At 36.6% G+C, this 15181-nt stretch overlaps 1 protein-coding gene across 2 annotated transcripts; it reads left to right on the plus strand.

The window, feature by feature from the left end:
- The first annotated feature begins 1351 nt into the window (after nucleotides 1–1351).
- Nucleotides 1352–14344, plus strand: LOC110646738 (uncharacterized). 2 transcript variants are annotated; one of them, XM_058136770.1, is made up of 4 exons: nucleotides 1353–1870; nucleotides 2782–3060; nucleotides 4234–4287; nucleotides 12954–14344. In XM_058136770.1, the coding sequence occupies exons 1-4, from the start codon at nucleotides 1475–1477 to the stop codon at nucleotides 14091–14093; spliced, it is 1869 nt and encodes a 622-aa protein (XP_057992753.1). In that variant the 5' UTR covers nucleotides 1353–1474; the 3' UTR covers nucleotides 14094–14344. The 2 variants fall into 2 exon arrangements, with proteins under 2 accessions (XP_057992755.1, XP_057992753.1); XM_058136772.1 differs by lacking the exon at nucleotides 4234–4287 and having other exon boundaries at nucleotides 1352–1870.
- The last annotated feature ends 837 nt before the right edge of the window (nucleotides 14345–15181 follow it).

Consider the following 15181-nt stretch of genomic DNA (forward strand, 5'->3'; position numbering starts at 1 on the left):
GCATGCTCATGCATTACTTATAAATATGTATCTATGTAGTTAAACACTAAGCACGTTTTATATTGCATTCTTAATTAATAAAATGTCATGGATGTTGTTTATAGAAATTTAGAGCCGCGTGAGTGCGTTGGTATGCATGTGGTGTGGTATTGGATATGGATATGACGGGTAGATGCAGCTTAAGAGACACTCGCTGGGACACGGTCCTTTATGGATAAGTCAGGGTAGGCGCGGCTTGAGATGATCTTGCTAGCCCCCGCATTTGGTTTATCAAGCAAAAGTCTGGCTTGAGAGACACTCACTGGCAGAAATTGGATTAAGAGAGCTGTACAGAGGATTAGCTCCCATAAATGTACTGTTTGAATATTATTGGGTGTGTGAGTGCTCCAAATTACCTTTTTACTGTTATAATGTGATGTGCATAAAAATTTTGATGGTGTTACATTCCACTCCTTATGATGCATTAGCTCTAGGTAGCTATAGAAATTGTAGTTAAAATTGGTATTTTACGCTCTGAGTCGAATGCTCACTCCTATTCATCTTAATTTTTTCAGGCTACAAGAGGATTACTTATTGTTACTAACCTGCTAATCTTCTTCACAGGTCAATTAGTAATATCTAATGTATTTTATACAATTTAGTCAAATTTTAGACTCTGTATATGTTAGGAGTATTTTAATCAATTTGAAACTGTAATATAATATTATGTTGAATTTGTAAGAACATTGAATGCATACATGACTGGATTGGATGAGAGAGCTGAGCTCGCATTGGATTTTATGATATTATGAGTATGTGGAGGATATGCTGAGCTCCCCAAATGATTATATATGGTGTTTACAGGTCGGACGAGACAAAAACTTTCCGTTATATGATTCATATTATGACCGGACTCTGTCCGGTTTAATTCTTGAAATTGAACTTAAAAATAGGCTTAAAAATGGGCTTTCGGATTGGGGTAATGAATAGTTAGCATTACTATGGTTCTCGAGGGCTTTCGGCTAGCCCAAGTTCTAATGTCGGTCTGGCCCATAGGTTGGATCCAGATAAAAATAAAGAGGAAAAAATTAAAATAATTTATACATAAAAAATAATTATTGAATTAAATAGTTAATCGAGCCAAATTATAAGTATTAATTAATTAATTTTAGTAAAATATAAAAATAAATAATAATTTGACAAATATTGGCCAATAAAAATTAATGGAGGATTAAATAATTTAATATAAATAAAATATAAAAATTAAATAATATATTTTTTAAAATATAAAAATTAAATAATTAATTTTAATAATTTACCTACGTTTCCAAAATAATAATAATAATAATAATAATAATTTACCTTCATCTAAATTACAACAAGAGTTTAGGCTCAAAACCAGACCGTGTGAGGTTGTTTTCGTGGAAAAGAAGAAACCCAACCATTACTCCAAAATTCTAAACCCCTGATATTAAACAATTCTTTGTTTTGTGAGATGACGAATACGTCTCAGTTTATGGACAAGCAGATAATGGATTTGATCTCTTCTTCAACTTCAAATCAATCGCCGACGTCTTCTTCCCCTAAGCAAACCACCACCATCACCGCCAGCAGAGATTTTATTGATCTGATGAATCCTCCCGAGGACGACAGTCAACACCAGAGTCATTATAATTGCAATACTAGTTCCATCATTGGAAGTGCTGGTGATAATGGGATTAGGAAGGAGGAGATCGTTCCCAGTTACGATTTTCAGCCGATTCGTTCTATTTCTTCGAGTATTGACTCTTCCATTGCTGGTCTCGGATCTCCAACTTCTGCCTCTAGGGTTTGGAATTCTGCTGATTCTAAATCTAATTCCGTTCACAATTCTGCTGCCTTGCCTATCAGAGTAAGGCTTTTTATGGTCTTCATGGGTTTTGTGTTTTGATCAACTTACTTTTTTTTTTTTTGTATTTTTTTAATATAATCCGGTAGAGTTTTAAACAAAGTGTTTATTTTGGTGAGGGACTTTAATTTTAGTTCATAATCAGGTAGTGATAATGTTTAGTATTTTGGCGTTTCTGGATTGGGTTTTGTATTGAATTGCGTTTGTAAATAGGGAGCAAACTTTTGGAGATAAACCAACTTTTTTGGTTTTAATTTGATGAATTGGTAAGATACCAATCTGTCTAGTAGCATTAGTTGCTTGCTTCCTAGTCTCTTTTTTCTGTCAAATGTATTATGCAGAAAAACAAAGGAGGCGTACTTTATTGTTCTATTTATCACAATTCTAGTAGTGACAGTATAGCTGAAAATTGGATTGATTTCTTCCAAATAAAACAATTGAGGCTACTTTGTCATGACCAATCCATGGGGGAGGGAGATTGTGCACCCAGGTCCCCTGGCAGCGCCATCAAAAACCAATATGTATGAAGTTGCTTGCACTGCTTTTAACTCTTCTCATTGTCTTATTTATAGGGCGCAGCCAGCTATAAGTCTCCTGGTTGAGCTTTTCTCATACTTTCCATCTTGGGATCAAAAGATTGTTTTTTTCAATCCTATTGCTATTTCTTTGCTGTTTCTCAAGTTAAATTGTCCTTTGTTTTGTTTACTTCTATATATTGTATTTAGATTGAACAGGAAGCTTCCCTTGTTGTCTTGGATTTAATTAATCCTTTTTTTTTTTTTGGGATAAGATTGGATTACTCTTTTCATGTGCTATTAGATGGTTCTGTAAGAGTGCTGTCTTTTTTTCTTTTCACAAAAAAAAAAAAAAAAAAAAACCTTCATAAGCTTATGCTGCTATAATTTTCCGTACAGAATTATGGTTCTTTGGACTCTATTGAACCTGCAACAGTCCTTGCTGGGAAGGATCAAAATGCTTCTGATGTAGCAATAGTGTCTGTCATTGATAAATCAATGAAGAAATATGCTGATAATTTGGTACATATTCTGGAAGGTGTCAGTGCACAACTGACACAACTGGAGAGCAGAACCTTCCGCCTTGAGAATTCTGTGGATGATTTGAAGCTTTCTGTTGGAAACAATCATGGAATCACAGATGGGAAAATGAGACACCTGGAGAACATTTTGAGAGAGGTACCTGTGTTGTTGAACTTGCTTAACATTCAGGCTGGCTTTGTTTTCAGTACCTTAGGTCGAACTAAATGCATGCAGTGGATAATGGATGTCATAATGTCACTCTTTAAACAAGCTTAGGGCATAAGTGATGCCATAGAAAAGCCTAATCAGTTTGCTTCCTATGATGTGCTTTTTCTTGCAATATCGTAACAGAGTTTTTATTCCTTTTCCAGTTCTCTACTTTGTATACCAAGATATGGTGTCTGGTCCCTTGAAACTAAAAGCTTATCTATGTTGCTTATTTTCAAGTGACTGACAAATAAAGAAGGAAGATTTTAGTGACGTGAAGATTATGCAATGTATATGCTTACATCTAATCCTAATAATCATGAATGTTCTTGCTTATGTTGTCATGGGTACTACACTTAGTCCAATGCTTGTATTATTCATTGGTTGGTAGAAACTCAATGGGCCTTTTCTTTTCCAATTTCATTGATTAGAGTTGGTGTGGAAACTAATTGTGTAACACCCTGATATCCTATGTGAATAAAAATAACGATAAAAAACTTTATTAGTTGAAATGGTTACTAAAGGAAATATCTAGAGTTAAGAGTTAAAAAAAGGAGAGGGGGGGGGGGGGGGTGTGGAACTAATATGGATTCTAGAACTAAACAGAAAAAAAAGAGAAGAAAAAAAAAAAAAAAAGAGAAGAAGAAATGGGAGAGGAGATTGGGGGATAACAGAGAGGGAGAGGGGCATGAGTTGTAGTGACAGAAATTTATCTTCTCCAACCAATTCCAGGCAAGATTCATTTGTCCAACACCAACAAAATTGCCTCAATGCCTCTGTTCCCTTCAATTAATCAAGCTTGGATGTTCCTTTTTCCTGGAAATGGAATATCAAACGAAAGACAGAGAGAGAGATGCAATTCCAACACCTTTGAGAGACAAACTAGGTCCCACTGCCTTCTTTAATCATCAAAGAACTTATCCCAACCAATGATTTTACTGGGAATTTATGGAAGCAACAAAATGCTAGATAGAAAGCTAGGAGATTAAGGAGTATGGTTTTGGGTATCAAACTAGCTACTGATTACGAGCCTATATTTATATATATATTTCATTCATTTCTCTTGATGGATTAGGGTTAAGGTTTGCCTGAATTTTTATACGCGCTGGTGTGCGTTTGCAGGGTCATCAAATTCAAGCTATAAATTGTGGACTTTGTGGGGTTTTGGAGCTAATGGTTGTGGTTTGTGTGTTGTGAATTGAATGTCTTGTTGTCAAATTGATTTTATAAGCTGTGTTTTGAATTAAGATTTTTCATCAGATAATGGTGATGTGAGATTGTAATTTTGATTGATTTGGTTGGTTCTTGATTACTAAAAGAAATTTAGCTTTAATTTATTTAGGAGTCAAGTATGAAAGCTCACTACTGAAGGTGAGGGTTTGTTAGTTTTGCTGGTGTAAATGGAAATTTGTAGATTTTTGCTGGCATATTGATTTGTCTTTTCTTTCAAATGGTAAATTTCTAATCTTTAGCAAAAATTGCAAGCTTGAGAGCATGAAGTAAGTGTGCTTTTCTTGTTTTCTGCATCTTTGTCTTCAGCTTATTGAGCATTGATGGATGATAAATTGCCTTAGGATTTTAACTTGGAACTTTGTTTCTAATAATTTATCATGCATGCACTGTTGCACACATGTTTTATGGTATTTTCACCATCTGATTATTTATTTTCTTCCTTTCTAAACCTGGATGCAATGGTGAGTTAAAGAATAAAAATGTGCATGTAGACTAATGTTTGCACATTATCATAATTCATTGGCCTTCAAAGCAGTGTCTAGAAGTTTGTATTGAACAAACTGGTGCTGAATAATTAGAGAAAACCAGAATAGAATTTAATAGTAATAATCATCTTCAAAAATCAGTTGTTATGGACATTATTGTATTCTATCTATAATTGAGGTGTAGTTTTGACTATTGAACTTACTATCTTTTTCACTTTGCAATTTTGAAAAGCACGGATATTTCTATTTATTTATTTATTTATTTTTATACATTCAGGATGGAAGTATGGAACTATTGAAACTAGAATATAATAACAAAATATTTGGGAAGTTTTGAAGCCGTTCAAAGATTAGCCTTTATCCTAAAAGTTTGGGGTCGGCTATATGGATTCTCTTTCTCCACTCTAAACGATTTTGGGTTAAATCCTCTGAAATGTGTAATGCTTCTAGGTCATGTTGTACTACTCTCCTCCAAATCAGTTTAGGTCCACCTCTTCTTTTCTTTCTATCCTCTAACTTAATGTGCTATACTTGTCTAATTAGAGCCTCCGTATATCTACGTTTTACATGACCAAACCACCTCAATCTCCCTTCTCTCAACTTATCCTCAATTGGCACCACTCCTACCTTTTCTCTAATACTCTTATTACGGACTTTATCTGGTCTAGTATGGCTGCTCATCCACCTTAACATTCTCATCTCCGCAACTCTTATCTTAGACACATACGACTCCTTCAGTACTCAACACTCACTACCATATAACATGGCTGGTCGTATGGCTGTACGGTAAAATTTTCATTTCAACTTATTGGGAATCTTGCGATCACATAAAACTCCCATAGCACGTTTCTACTTCAACCATCCGGCTTTAATCCTATAATTAACATTCTCCTCACATCCCCTATCTACTTGAAGGATTGAGCCGAGATATTTAAAGTGATTACTTTGGGACAGTATCACTCCATCCAAACTAACTCCTTCCCTATCACCAGTTCGGCCTTCACTGAACTTGCAATGCGTGTATTCTGTTTTTGTTCTATTTAATTTAAAGCCCTTTGACTCTAGAGTACTTCTCCAAAGCTCTAGCTTTCTATTTATTCCTTCTTGCGTTTAATCTATCAGAACTATATCATCCGCAAACATCATGCACCAAGGGATGATTAGGAGCTTAAGTCAGGAGCTTAAAAGTTATGAAGCATATATAGAGAGATTCTGAAATTCCCACATTTATGCCATTGATAAATGATTAGGCTCATAGATGGAACTTCCCGCTCGATAAAATAGGATTCTTTTGGTTGTATGGGCCCGATTATCTGATTTAGAGTGATTAAACTGGATCATAGATGGTTTTGCTAGAAGTAAGCCATTTTCAGCTGGAGTTGGTGATTATTTAGAGCGCAGTGATTAAACTGGATCATAGATGGTTTTGCTAGAAGTAAGCCATTTTCAGCTGGAGTTGGTGATTATTTAGAGCGCTAAAACATTTTTTTATAGGATCATTTGAGTCATGCGTTCTACTCCCTCTCAAATCCCAACTACAACAATTTTGTTATGGAAAGTCAATCACTATGTTATGGAAAGTCAATCACTATATTATTTCTCTGTATATTCTGTATTCTATATTCCTATTTAGGATTTCTTCCTAATTAGTAGAACACAATTATAGGAATCAATTGTATATATATACCCATGTACAGATTAATTGAAATTAATAAGAATTATCTCTTTCTACATGGTATCATAGCAGGTCATCAATTTTGGGTGACTATTTGTTCTCACTACCCAGCTCAGGAGAGACCTTGGCCGCCGACCGGCCGTTTCGACCTTGATCAACATCGCCGGCGTCGCCTCAACCCCCTCATTCCACCACTGTATGCGCTGTTCGATCCAAGATACCATTAAAGGACTTCTGAGGTTTGGCTCTCAGATCCTATTTCGGTATTTGCTTGATTTGTGATTTTGGGTTATTTTGCTGCTATAAGCACTTTGGATTAGCGTTTCGGTTAGTTTTCTTTATCTCAACAAATGGCAGACAATAAGAATGTTATTTCTGATGTGATTCCGGTGATGACTAAGATCACGGAACATAAACTTAATAGTTCGAATTACCTGGAGTGGAGTAAGACTGTTAGGGTCTATTTGCGTAACATTGATAAGGATGATTACCTTACTAAATATCCACCCACTGATGATACACGACAAACTTGGCTAAGGGAGGATGCTCGGTTGTTTTTGCAGTTTCGGAACTCGATTCATAGTGAGGTAATTAGTTTAATTAATCACTGTGAATTTGTTAAGGAATTGATGGATTACTTAGCTTTTCTATATTCTGTTAAAGGGAATATCTCCCGTATTTATGATGTTTGTAAGGCATTCTACCATGCTGAGAAAGAGGATAAGTCTCTCATGGCTTATTTTATGGATTTTAAACGGGTATATGAGGAACTTAATGTATTGTTGCCTTTTAGTCCTGATGTGAAAGTTTAGCAGGCCCAACGGAGCAATCGTCATTATGAGTTTTCTTGCGTGCCTTCCTTTAGAGTATGAGATCCTAAATCTCGATTCTCTCGATTACGAGATTTCCTCTTTGCATGAAACGTTCACACGGGTCCTTCGTACAGAGAGTACTCAATCTTCATAGCCTGCCAGTAGTGTTCTTATTAGCCGTAATCCAAATGGACAACAGGGTAATAGAAGAGGAAGTAGAGGAGGAATTACAGGCAACAGAAATAATCAGCATAATGGAGAGGCTAGTTCTAATCAGGACTCAAGATGAGTCATTTGTTATTATTGCCATGAGCCTGGCCATACAAATTATAATTGTCCGTAACTTCAGAAGAAAAATCAGCGATCACAGATGGCAAATATGGTAGCAGAGAATTCTACGGTATCTTCCTCTGAGAAAACTATTTTGGTATCTGCAGAGGATTTTGCACAATTTTCCCAGTATCAGGCATCTCTAAAGCCTACTAATTCCTCTGTCACTGCGATCGCTGAGTCAGGTAAATCCACTACATGCCTTGTGTCTTCTTTATCCAAATGGGTTATTGATTCTGGTGCGACAGATCACATGACAGGTAATTCTAGTCTTCTATCTGCTTTTCAGTCTAATCTTACTTCCTCTGCTGTTACTTTAGCTGATGGTTCTACTTCTTGTGTCATGGGTTCTGAAACTGCAAACTCGACTTCGTCAATTTCTTTGTTTTCTGTTTTGTGTCTACCAAAATTGTTCTGTTTCCTTTTTTTCTGACCAGTGTTTGTTTCAGGATCTTACGACGAAGCAGATTATTAGTAGAGGACGCGAGTCAAGTGGTCTCTACATTCTGGAAAATCATATACTGCGGTCGCTTGTTTGCTCCAGTACCTTAACACCTCTTGAAGCTCATTGTAGATTGGGTCATCCTTCTTTGTCTACCATGAAGAAGCTGTGTCCTCAATTTCAGTCTTTATCAGTACTAGAATGTGAGTCGTGTCAGTTTGCAAAACATCATCATTTGCCTCCTGTGTCTAGAGTCAATAAACGGGCTTCATCCCCTTTTGAGTTAGTTCATTCTGATGTTTGGGGTCCTTGTTCTGTTACATCTAAAACTGGATTTCGTTATTTTATTACTTTTGTTGATGATTACTCTCGTGTTACCTGGTTATATTTAATGAAGAATCGTTCTGAGTTGTTTTCTATCTTTTGTGCTTTTTGTAATGAAATCAAAACTCAATTTAATATTTCTGTGCGCATATTAAGAAGTGACAATGCCAAAGAATATTTTTCAGCACAATTTCAGCCTTATATGACACAAAATGGCACTCTTCATCAGTCTTCCTGTGTGGATACCCCATCCCAAAATGGCGTGGCCGAAAGAAAAAATCGGCATCTTCTTGAGGTAACTCGTGCTCTTCTTTTTCAGATGAAAGTACCTAAACACTTTTGGGCGGATGCAGTTTCTACGGTATGTTTTTTGATCAATCGTATGTCGTCTTCTGTCCTTAATGGGGATATTCCTTATACTGTTTTATTTCCTACAAAATTTTTGTTCCCTGTTGAACTCTGTATTTTTTGTTGTACCTGTTTTGTGCGTGATGTTCGTCCACAGGTTACTAAATTGAATCCAAAATCTCTCAAATGTGTCTTCCTTGGGTACTCTCGACTCCAAAAAGGGTACCGTTGTTTCTCTCTTACTCTTAATCGTTATCTTGTTTCTGCAGATGTAACATATTTTGAGTTCACTCCATTTTTTCCTCCATCATCTGTGTATGAGAGTCAGGGGGAGGATGATGATCTCTTAATATATACTGTCCAACTAATGTCTAGTCCTCTCTCACAGCCTGTTCTTTCTGTCTCTAGACCTACTCGACCTCCCATTGTTCATGTTTATTCCAGGAGATTGGAGATTCTTGACTCAGATCCTCCACCAGTTACTTCGTTGGGAGATCCTGCCTCATCATCGATCATGATTCTGATCTAGACTTACCCATTGCTCTTCGTAAAGGTAAACGTTCATGTACTTACCCTATCTCTTCTTTTGTTTCTTATAATCAATTGTCTTCTTGTTCTCGGTGTTTTGTTACTTCTTTAGACTCTGTTCCTATCCCTAATACTGTTGATGAGGCACTGTCTCATCCTGGCTGGTGTGATGCTATGAAAGAGGAAATGGAGGCTTTAGATGCTAATGGTACATGGGAACTATTGCCTTTGCCCACTGGTAAGAAAGCTATTGGTTGCAAATGGGTATTTACAGTAAAGGTAAATCCTGATGGTTCTGTGGCTAGGTTAAAAGCACGCCTTGTAGCAAAAGGATATACTCAGACATATGGGGTTGATTACTCTGATACTTTTTCTCCTGTAGCTAAATTTACTTCTATTCGCTTGTTTATCTCTTTAGCAGTTACATATTATTGGCCCCTGCATCAATTGGATATCAAGAATGCTTTCCTTCATGGTGATCTTCAGGAGGAGGTGTATATGGAGCAACCACCTGGGTTTGTTGCTCAGGGGGAGTTGGGTAAAGTTTGTAGGCTTCGGAAGTCTCTTTATGGTTTGAAACAAAGTCCTAAGGCATGGTTTGGGAGATTTAGTGAAGCAGTACAGGAATTTGGTATGCAAAAGAGTAAGTGTGATCACTCAGTATTTTATAGGCAATCTGAGGCTGGTCTAATTCTCTTGGTAGTCTATGTGGATGACATTGTCATCACTGGGAGTGACTCTGCAGGTATTTCATCTCTTAAAACCTTCCTCCAAACTCAGTTTCAGACCAAAGACTTGGGATTGTTAAATTATTTCTTCGGTATCGAAGTTATGAGAAGTAAGAAGGGTATTTTCTTGTCTCAAAGAAAATATGTCCTCGATCTATTGACAGAGACAGGAAAATTAGGTGCTAAGCTTTGTAGCGCACCAATGACTCCAACTTTACAACTGTTATAGTGAGTTGTTTGAAGATCCAGAGAGATACAGGAGATTGGTAGGAAAATTGAACTATCTTACAGTCACTCGTCCTGACATTGCTTATGCCATTAGTGTGGTAAGTCAGTTTATGTCTTCCCCAACTGTTGCTCATTGGGAAGCCTTGGAACAAATCTTGTGTTATCTGAAGGGCGCTCCAGGAAGAGGTTTGCTATATGGTAATCATGGGCATTTGAATGTTGAATGTTTTTCAGATGCCGACTGGGCTGGATCTAAGGTTGACAGGAGGTCAACTACTGGATATTGCGTTTTTATTGGAGGAAATTTAGTGTCTTGGAGAAGCAAGAAGCAGAGTGTAGTTTCTCGATCTAGTGCTGAATCCGAATACAGAGCCATGGCACAATTAGTATGTGAGGAAATGTGGATACTTCAATTACTAGATGAGACAGGTTTTAAGACCTTCCTGCCTGCGAAATTGTGGTGTGATAATCAAGTTGCTCTTCATATTGCTTCTAATCTGGTGTTTCATGAGCGGACAAAACATATTGAGATTGATTGTCACTTTATTCGTGAAAAGATTCAACAACAAATCATCTCAACAGGACACATCAAAACTGGAGAGCAGTTAGGAGATATTTTCACAAAAGCTCTGAATGGAGCTAGGATTGACTACATTTGTAACAAGTTGGGCATGATTAACATCTATGCTCCAACTTGAGGGGGAGTGTTATGGAAAGTCAATCACTATGTTATGGAAAGTCAATCACTATATTATTTCTCTGTATATTCTATATTCTGTATTCCTATTTAAGATTTCTTATTCAGGATTTCTTCCTAATTAGTAGAACACAATTATAGAAATCAATTGTATATAGATACCCATGTATAGATTAATTGAAATCAATAAGAATTATCTCTTTCTACAAATTTAAAATCTATAGATGATATTTGTTTTGGTTCCTAACATCTTTTGTTGGCTTAATGAATGATTTTGATTGTTTGTTCTTGGACTATGTTACGGTTATTAGGAGTTGGGTATGACATGGAGACTCATGTTAGGCATATTTAGTATATGAATTAACTTGTTAGGCATATTCAATTGGATTACACCAAGGATCAGCCATAAGCCCTTACCTTTTTACATTAGTTTTAGATGAACTGACGAAACATATACAAGAGAGTATTCCTTGGTGCATGATGTTTGCGGATGATATTGTTCTGATAGATGAGACACGAGAAGGAGTCAATAGAAAGCTAGAACTTTGGAGAAGTACTCTAGAGTCAAAGGTTTTAAGTTAAGTAGAACGAAGACAGAATACTTGCATTGCAAGTTCAGTGAAGGCCAAACTGGTGATAGGGAAGGAGTTAGTTTGAATGGAGTGATACTGCCCCAAAGTAATCACTTTAAATATCTAGGCTCAGTCCTTCAAGTAGATGGGGGATGTGAAGAGGATGTTAGTCATAGGATTAAAGCCGGATGGTTGAAGTGGAGAAGTGCCACGGGAGTTTTATGTGATCGTAAGATTCCCAATAAATTGAAAGGAAAATTTTACTGTACAGCCATACGACCGGCTATGTTATATGGTAGTGAGTGTTGGGCACTGAAAGAGTCGTATGCATCTAAGATAAGAGTTGCAGAGATGAGAATGTTAAGGTGGATGAGTGGCCATACTAGATTAGATAAAGTCCGTAATGAGAGTATTAGAGAAAAGGTAGGAGTGGTGCCAATTGAAGATAAGTTGAGAGAAGGGAGATTGAGGTGGTTTGGTCATGTAAAGCGTAGACATACGGAGGCTCCAGTTAGACAAGTAGAGCACATTAGGTTAGAGGATAGAAAGAAAAAAAGGGGTAGACCTAAATTGACTTGGAGGAGAGTAGTACAACATGACCTAGAAGCATTACACATTTCTGAGGATTTAATCCAAAATCGTTCAGAGTGGAGAAAGCGAATCCATATAGCGACCCCAAATTTTTGGGATAAAGGCTTAGTTGAGTTGAGTTGAGTTGAGAAGTTTTGTCAAATTTCTAATAGAATTTGTAGAGCTACGTGGACTTGATCCTCCTACTTAGGAGGTACGTGGGTAGCTTTCATATGCAGTCCAAAGTATGTAATTTCATTTTCTTTGTTTTCTGTACTATTATTATGTATTCAATTAGTCAATTTATAGGAGAAATATTGAAATTTTGGTTTCAGGTTATATTGGTCATGTTTAGTGGAACTTGGGTGTGACAAACTGGGTCATTGTTATGTATTATAGCATCCTTGGAATATGATTAAAACATATCAAGTGCATCCCTGTAGAGTATAAGAGTTTTCTAGTTATTCTTTTGTAACATATGGTTTATCTAGTGATAGTTTTCTAGTTGTTCTATTCTTTCGGAACATATTGTTTATCTAGTGATGGGCCTTTGCTGCATTATTGACTGCTTCAGTTTTGCTACTAAAACAAATGATCCCTAATAATACTGAGCTGCATTAGGTTAGGAAACATTACATCCAACAAGGTGAACCTAGGAGGTGTCATAAAAATAGGCCTCTTCATGAAAAAAAAAAGTTTTCCTTGATGAGGTGTTAATATTTTCATGAATCCAAGGTTTCATAATGAGTTTTACTTTTCTTTGTGTTGTTAATAGAGCATGTTTGTAAGTGGATTTTAAGCTTGTGTTTGTATCATATCTGTTGATCACTATGTTGTGTGTGGTTAAAGTTTGTCATCAATAACATGCAGGTGCAAACAGGGGTGCATCTTTTGAAGGAGAAGCAGGAAATCGTTGAGGCTCAGCTACAACTTGCAAAGCTGCAAGTGGGAGACCAGCAACAATTGGAAACCCAAAACTCTGGGCACATGGACTCTGTGCAGCAAGCAGCATCTGCCGCTCCACAATCTCACCAGCAGTTGCAGCAGGCAGCATCTGCCCCTCCACAGTCTTACCAACAGCTTCCTTCCATCACTTTTCCACAGTCCATTCCTCCTGTTCCTGCTCCTGTTCCTGTTCCTCCTCCTGCTGTCCCTCCACCACCTATTCCCCAACAGAATTTACCACCTCCAGCTCCACTTCCAAGCCAGTTACCACAGAGTCAGATTACCTCTGTCCCTCAAAGAGAGCCTTACTATTCACCGCCTGGTCAAACGCAAGAACCTCCAAATCCACAGTATCAGGTATCTCTATCACAGCAGCCACAGCCCTCTCATGCACCACCACCACATCATTCATATCAACTTGCCCCTCAACCACAGTACTCTCAGCCACCCCAGTTGCCTCAACCACAACCTCAACCTTCAGTTTCAGTTTGTCACCATCCTGAAGAGGCACCTTATGGTCCCTCTCAAAGTTACCCACCAAGCTTACGCCAGTCATCCTCTCAGCCAGCTAGTGGGGCTTCTCCTTCCACGCAGTTTTATGGGGCTCCTTCTCACGTATTTGAACCACCATCTAGTAGACCAAGTTCAGGGTTTTCAGCAGGATATGACCCACCTTCTGGGACTACTGAACCTTATCCTTATGGTGGACCACCTTCTCAGTATGGTAGCAAACCTCCAATGAAACCACAGCAGCTCTCATCTCTTGCTATGTCTCACAGTGGTGGAAGTGGGTACCCTCAGCTTCCCACTGCTCGGATATTACCACATGCATTACCTACTGCTTCTGGGGTTGGTGGCGGCTCTAGTTCTTCTGGAACTGGAAACAGGGTTCCCATCGATGATGTGGTTGACAAAGTGACTAACATGGGATTTCCAAGAGAACATGTTCGAGCAACTGTTAGGAGGTTGACAGAGAATGGTCAATCAGTTGATTTGAACATAGTGTTGGATAAGCTGATGAATGATGGAGAAGTCCATCCTCAGGGAAGTTGGCTTGGTCGGTGAGCTATCCTTTTATGCACACTTATGTATAGAATTATTACTTGTTTCAGGATCGACTTTGCGGAGGGAGACGATTTATTGGGGGCCTCGACTGGATGGTTCTTCCTTTCTCACAATTCTTTGCTACTTTACCGTTTGTGTTAAAATCTCATTCATACTTGTGTTGTCTAGCTCTGCTTTTGTGATTACCTGTCTTAAACAGGGTCGTGAGTACACAATAATATAAAGAGGTTAATCATTGTTCCATTTGTTTATTAATTGGTTTTAGTTCAGCACTTCATCCCGTGTGGCGTATGGTGAGGTGAGCACTTTTAGTGCAAATCTTCAATGGATGAGGACAAGATTTTGAGTTGAGAGTTTCAGATTCGAAAGGTGGTGCAAGGGGAAAATATGAATTGGCCTTGAGAGAACATTCTTAGGGTGGATGATGGACGTTGGAAGATAGGAAAATTTGAATATCTGTCTTTACAAGCACAGAGTGTCAAAATTTATACAGAAGCTAGAAGGTTTTTTGGTGAGTTGAGCAGATCATTTATTATTTTATTTAATAATATAATTTTGTATTTATTATTAAATATTTTATATTTTCAAAATTATACCATAAAATTTTATTAATGATAAAATTTTAATTAATTATATGCAATTAAAATTTCGAATAAGTATATGTTTATTAAAACTGATTTAAATTTTATTTTTAAATGATTATTAAATATTTTTCTCTAAATATTTTCTCACATGAATATAATAATATAATATTTTCAAAAGTCTCAAATTTAAGTTTATACGGAAATTATATATATATATATATATATATATATATATATATATATATATATATATATATATATATAAGTTGTGTAATTAAAAAGAATATGTCGATGATAATTAATATAATAATAAAATGTTTAAAGATATTGTTTTAAAGATTGTGCTAATATGTAATAAATAATACTAAAAAATCATTAAAAAAAATAAATTTCAAGTGCAAAGAAAGAAATTTTTAGTTGTAACCGATATAATTTTTTATTTAATTAGAGATGCGTGTCATTTAATTTTAAATTTTAAAATAATTTAATTAATAGTTTTTTTTA

This window comes from Hevea brasiliensis, chromosome 15 (genome assembly GCF_030052815.1).
Source record: "Hevea brasiliensis isolate MT/VB/25A 57/8 chromosome 15, ASM3005281v1, whole genome shotgun sequence".
In the NCBI taxonomy this organism is placed as follows: Eukaryota; Viridiplantae; Streptophyta; class Magnoliopsida; order Malpighiales; family Euphorbiaceae; genus Hevea; species Hevea brasiliensis.

Coding starts and splice junctions, on each gene's coding strand:
- LOC110646738 (XM_058136770.1), top strand. CDS start 1,475: ATGACGAATACGTCTCAGTTTATGGACAAGCAGATAATGGATTTGATC. Junction 3,061..4,233: donor TGGAGAACATTTTGAGAGAG/GTACCTGTGTTG, acceptor GTGCGTTTGCAG/GGTCATCAAATTCAAGCTAT. Junction 4,288..12,953: donor GTGGGGTTTTGGAGCTAATG/GTTGTGGTTTGT, acceptor AATAACATGCAG/GTGCAAACAGGGGTGCATCT.